Below are 5,739 nucleotides of genomic sequence, written 5' to 3'. Positions count from 1 at the left end.
CTGTTGTATGTTTGCTGAGAGTGGTGTTTTAAAACCTCCCATTGAATGTGGCTGTAGATGTACACATTTGCAAATAAAAAACACATTTTTAAGTCATAGTCCTCATATTCTTTAATTGGAACACTGCAAGTTTTTGACACCTTTAAGTTACAGAGCGTGTTTGAACTCTTACCACTACAGGCACACAAACCAACACCACCTCTGTGACCGATGGGTTTGTTTGGAGAAAACTGAACCTGACAATGGAGTTTGAGAGCTGAGATACAAAACAGTATTAAGTCTACAGTTTGGAGCGGTTTGAAGTTCAGAGGCCATAATGGAAAAGAGCAGGCCATCTTTGGGTGGAAACCAAAGTCCAAAGTCCTGGGGCGACAACCATAACAGCTTTGGCTGACAAAATGGGGGTGATCCAAGGTCAGTATATAACTTTATACTGTTTTAATGGCCACCAGAGTGCGTAAAGGACTCTAGTGGCCTCTCTAGGACTCGCCACTTAAATAAAAAATTGTTGTTCCAAACTCAAGGCCTAACATCACAGCTGTCAGGATGTTTTTGGATTACAACACATATATTAATTTAATGAAGCCTTGGAAAATAATCAATGAAAGTATGTGATGTAATTAGTTTAATCAGCATTTAAATCAAAATAAGTTTTGCACCAGTAGGTGAGTGGCATGCAAATTATTTTCAGCAGAATAAATTACTGCAACCTGCAGGCAACTCTCCACCCTCCTGACCCTGAAGAATGACCATCTGACCATTCAGTGGTCCAGTTGACCTTTAAGTGATCTCTTCCTGATGTGTTTGAAGATGAGCTGTGTCCTGTGCAGATGGACAGAAAGTTCACAGAGGCTTCTTCTGCCTATGGTGCTCACGATAAAGAGGCTTTGTATTGGAGAGCCCCAGGCGACAAGTAATTAGAGGAGACTTTCTGACACAAAGGAATGTTGCACTCAGTGACAGTTCAGGAAAAAAAAACAATCCCTCTACATCTTTGTTCCACTGACAATGATCAAAAATGTACATGTAGGGCATTTTATAAGTATTTTTTTGAGTAATATTCCTTTATAGGCATCAATGAATAGATTATTTAAATGTTATTGATGAGCTTTGGAGGTTTTTTTTTCTTACCTCTCTTACCATCAATATTTTTGTGGTGGCAAGATTCAGCCTTGTTACAGTTCCAGGAGGTAGCATTATGTATTTTCCAGGAACATAGTGCCATTATGTAGCACAATAAAGCAACTATGTTACCCTCAGTTGTGCTGTGTACATCAAACATGATCTTAAAAGACATTTTACTTCGCAATTTGACAAAATTGCGCTTTTGTCTCTTTAAGAAGCTCCTGCACTTCAGGTCACAACATCACAAAAATGTTCACCCAATAACAATATAACATGATTTAAAGCTCAAACACGTTCATTCTCCATAATACCACACATTCAAAACTCCTCTGGCAGAGGAACATTCAGAAATGTGACTTTCCTTTGAGACTGTGAACATTTGTAAAGTTTCTTCTCCAGGAACAATGAATCATGCTAAGTGGGTGTGCTACTTCCATTCTTATTGAAAAGTAGAAATTAAATAAAAACATATTGTGGCACAGAAAAATATGAGAAAGCATTTATTATGTCTAAGTTAAGTAAACATTCTTTCTGAAAGATATTTTTTTTTATTAGGAATTAGTAAGAAAAACCACTCTACATAGTGCAGAGTTTCAACCTATAATATGGCGAAGTTTTTGATTTAAGTCCTTTTCCTGTGTCAGCAGGTTGTTGCTGTGTTCCTTGAAAGCATCGAAATCCTGTAGAAATACCACACATTCAGCACTTTGTTAGCCTTAAATTAAAGCGTTGTGGTAAAACAAACCTCGTTCAGCTTCTGCAGATCTGACATGGATTTGTCCAGAGCAATCTGGAGGGACTTCACTCGTGCGTCTATATTCACTGCGTTTGCATCTGATGCAAATCTGAAGACAGTTAAGAGTACATTAATAAACACACCTCAGAAAATAGAGATGGAACCATAATAATATGAGGTCTCAAAGATGATTACATAGTATTTCTGGTTTAACAAGATGCCATGAGAGTATTCATATTGAGAGGAAGTATTGGGAAATTCTATAGAGATGCAAAAATGGGATTCCCCCGACCCCTAAACTGTGGGGCCCTGCAGCGCCTCTAGATATGCCATGCACCTCTTGGCTGCTTCTCTGATTAATGCTCTCCTTGTGGAGCCAGTCAGTTGAGGCAGATAATCACATCTCAGTGGGATTGTGTTTGTGTTTCTTCCATTTTCAATAAATTAAATACAGTTTGACTCTGCTTATTCATTATGTTCCCTCTACAACCAGTTGTATGCACTTGGTTTTATTTAGGAATTATAGAGGGTGGAATACATAAAGTTTCAATAAAATTTATAGAAATTTGTGATTTTATTGTGTGAAAAGCTCACATAAATACTTTTTCAGGGCACTGTATAGCATAAACACGGCATTAACTCACTTATTTCATTGATCTAGTGGTTAACCAGTGAACTTCAGCAGAGTGGAAACACTGAAATGTATTTTACCTTTCCTGTGCTTCAATTTTGGCTTTTTCCTCGTTTCTCCATTTTGTTTCCAGCTCATAGATTTGTTCCTGTTTTTCCTGTATGGAAGATGAGTTTGTATGTAAAGTGAACACTTTATGATTTTTTTTGTTGCAAGTATTAGTATTTTATTAATAACAAATCATTTCAATTTACCTGAATTGATTTGCCTCTTTCAATAGAAATGTCCAATAATTTCTTTCTTTCACTGTTTAGATGCGCTATGGTTTCTTTTAAGCTCGTTTCCATCAAAGCGTGTTCTTCTTGAGTTTCTGAAAGTTTTAGCTTCAAATCTGGAAGTTTGGAAAAACAAACTTTATACATGTACTGTTGCATTGCTTGTGCTTTAAAAAATGAACAGAGTTATCTACCTTTACAACTTTCCTCAGCATTGTTGTGCTGATTTTGAGCATCATGCAACTGTTCTAGAAGTGACACCTCTTTGACTTTATGCTGGACTGCTTGTTCTCTGCGTTTTGACTCACTTTCAGTGATTTTCTCACTTTAGATTTAAGATGATATGATTAGGGATATCAATAAAGAAGAGCAGATCAAATAAAAATAGCATAAAATAGACGATACGAGTTTAAATTATTATTATTATTATATATCCCCCCACCCTCAAAACAATAGTCGTTTAGTTGTTGGAAACTACAGACTGTAATTAATTAAGTCGAAGGCTCCCTGTATTCAAAAATCCACATAAATTACCTTTGCAATGACAGAGAAAAACATACATAATGTCTTAGTAGGCTGGGGATACAAATCATTGATATTTCTTATGAATCTGATTAATTTAATGAGAAACAAGTTTAAAAAAATTACCTGAATTCCTGTTCATTAGCGGTACATTTATCTCTCAGCAGCTTATTTTCTTGCAGCAGTTTTTTAACCAACATTTCTTTATCATGTAGTTTCTCTGAGAAGAGTGAATCATTTTCCAACTGCAGCCGCTTGTTTTCCACCTTTAGCATCACATTCTGGTTTTTGTGCTCCTCCATGAAATTAATGATTCCCTCATTATTGGCCGCCAGATCTGTGAATCTATATTTTAACATATCTGCTCTTTTTCTTTCGCCCTGTAGTTCTTTCTGGCAGAGGGCTAGTTGGTCCTCAAGTTCAGAGTTAATTTGCTGAAGTGCTTGATATCGCAGAAGCGTTTCATCGGCTCTTTTTTTCAGTGTGTAGATCAAGGTAGACTGCTCATCTATCCTGGACCACAGCATTTCCCTGCTGTCTTTGACGTCAGAATTTTGTGGATTTGTATTTGATGGCTGAATACCGTCTGCATTCTGGGAAAAAAAGAAAGACAACCCTGGGTTAAAAACATGTCAACAGTATCCACATTCATGGTGATTCATCTAAAGACAGATTATTTAATAATTATTATTTTTCCAAAAAGCACTGAAACTTGCAGTCTTTAGTAAAATTACATGTCACATTTTTCTCTTTTGGCTATTGTTTTAAGTCTAAATAATTTACACTTAAAGAACTGTGGCAACAAAATGAACTAGGATAGAACAGGGACTTATTTTATTAGGTGCTGCTGATATTAAAAGCAAGGGGACCTGAGGGAAAATATTGATTTTATTGTTGCTCGTTTGTTTTCTTTTGATGTTATTTTTGTGTTTTTAAGTGATATGCTGTTCTAATACAGAAAATACTTTTATTAGATGTTCTAACAGAAACAACATCCATTTTCCTTGTGTGGTGTTTTCCCAAGAGCTCTTTTTTTTTTTGCAGGTTTTACACTTCAACATCCCCACAGATGACGTTTAAAACACATTCAGTTTTTAAGATAATATTTTAATCCAACATTTTATATTTACAGATTTCATAAACAAGCAACAAAAGAAAGATTCCGAGGTATCTTTAACTGAGGAACTGCTTTGACAACTGTAGCTAGTTGTCGTTCACTGCTGATCAAACTACTGTTCGCTAATATTGGTTTGAATGGACCTTTTTACGTACCTCCATATTGATGTCGGCCTTCCTTAAGACGTCCTTCGAATCTCTAGGTGGACTCGTCACGATATGCTCCGGAAAAAGTCTAATTTTATGCTAGATTTTCCCTCAACTGGACTGCAGTTAGTTTACTAAGTGCACGGTTGCTAATAGCAACCCCTCTATTTTGTTTTGATGGTAGATTACAAACTAGTTTCAGGTAAATACCGCCACCTTTCGTACCTGAGAATGTAGGGCAGAATCTACCACGTCACGTCACAAAAATATCAGTTCTACAAAATTTACATTTTTTTAGCCGGAATCAGTGTTCATGGTATCTTTAAGCCGGGCCCCCTTAGGATGCACTGGATTTTTTTTTTCTTATTGTGTTCCCACGTAATAAATCTGCGATGACAATTTTCAATTTAAAGTTGTACATATTTTACCTTAAAATGTCGTCGGTGAAAATGTTTTTAGTCACTCGTAATTATTTATTACGGTGTTTATGTTTATGTAACATCTTCAAGTGGACAACTAAAAAAATAGAAGGAGGAACTGCACATGAGAAGTCATAAATCGAAGACTGCAGAACCAAAGCTGTCAGTAGATGGCGGTATTATTCCGTGAAAATAAAATAATCCAACTGGTTTATTCTTTCTTTCTTAATTTCATCCGTCCTTTCGTCATTTAGTTGCAACAATATTTCCCAGGTACCTCTCATCTTGTGCATAACCAGTTTATCCGGACTTCCGTTATTGTACCCATCAGATTAAATATTTTTTGTTCATTTTGTTTCATTGTTCAGCGTAAACTTTCCACGTGTCTTCTTATATAGGCTACATTCCAATGTCTTTAAATTTATTTAAATGTAAATATGTTCATCATTTTACCGATTACTGTAAAAATTTTCTTTCTTGAAAAAAATGTCAAAATTTTAGAGTTGTTGTGTAAGACATGATTATTGAGAATAATTATTCTCTATGCATATTTTTGACATGCTATTTTTGTCAATAATATGTTAAATTACTGTATTAGAATATTTTTATTTCTTCTCTTTTTTTCAAAAATGATACATATTTTAGTCTTTTTATTATTTTGTAGGAGATGCTTTTCTCGTTATAACATAACGTAACATATATATATGTTGGCCGAGCTAAATTAATCTTTAATCGAAATCGAAATACTTTCGGGCTTTTAAAACATAA

The 5,739-nt window shown here is 35.3% G+C and overlaps 1 protein-coding gene across 1 annotated transcript; it reads right to left on the bottom strand.

The window, feature by feature from the left end:
• Positions 1 to 1,281: 1,281 nt before the first annotated feature.
• zgc:172182 (coiled-coil domain-containing protein 89) lies at positions 1,282 to 4,805 on the bottom strand. Its single transcript, XM_028022399.1, has 7 exons — positions 4,562 to 4,805; positions 3,416 to 3,882; positions 2,962 to 3,092; positions 2,747 to 2,883; positions 2,573 to 2,649; positions 1,871 to 1,970; positions 1,282 to 1,805 (listed from the first exon to the last, which is right to left on the bottom strand). Exons 1-7 carry the CDS (start codon positions 4,565 to 4,567, stop codon positions 1,719 to 1,721), a joined length of 1,005 nt encoding a protein of 334 aa, XP_027878200.1. The 5' UTR covers positions 4,568 to 4,805; the 3' UTR covers positions 1,282 to 1,718.
• Between the last annotated feature and the right edge of the window lie 934 nt (positions 4,806 to 5,739).

The sequence above is a fragment of the Xiphophorus couchianus genome, chromosome 7, assembly GCF_001444195.1.
Source record: "Xiphophorus couchianus chromosome 7, X_couchianus-1.0, whole genome shotgun sequence".
NCBI classification, from domain to species: Eukaryota; Metazoa; Chordata; class Actinopteri; order Cyprinodontiformes; family Poeciliidae; genus Xiphophorus; species Xiphophorus couchianus.
Note: the sequence above shows the minus strand (reverse complement) of the source record. Positions and strands in the feature narration are given on the sequence as shown.

Bases quoted from the DNA above. Each gene is read 5' to 3' on its own strand.
- zgc:172182 (XM_028022399.1), bottom strand. The intron at 3,093-3,415 runs GTAATTTTTTTA...TTAAATCTAAAG, and splicing joins GCTAATGAACAGGAATTCAG to TGAGAAAATCACTGAAAGTG. The intron at 1,806-1,870 runs GTTTGTTTTACC...GTATTTCTACAG, and splicing joins ATCTGCAGAAGCTGAACGAG to GATTTCGATGCTTTCAAGGA.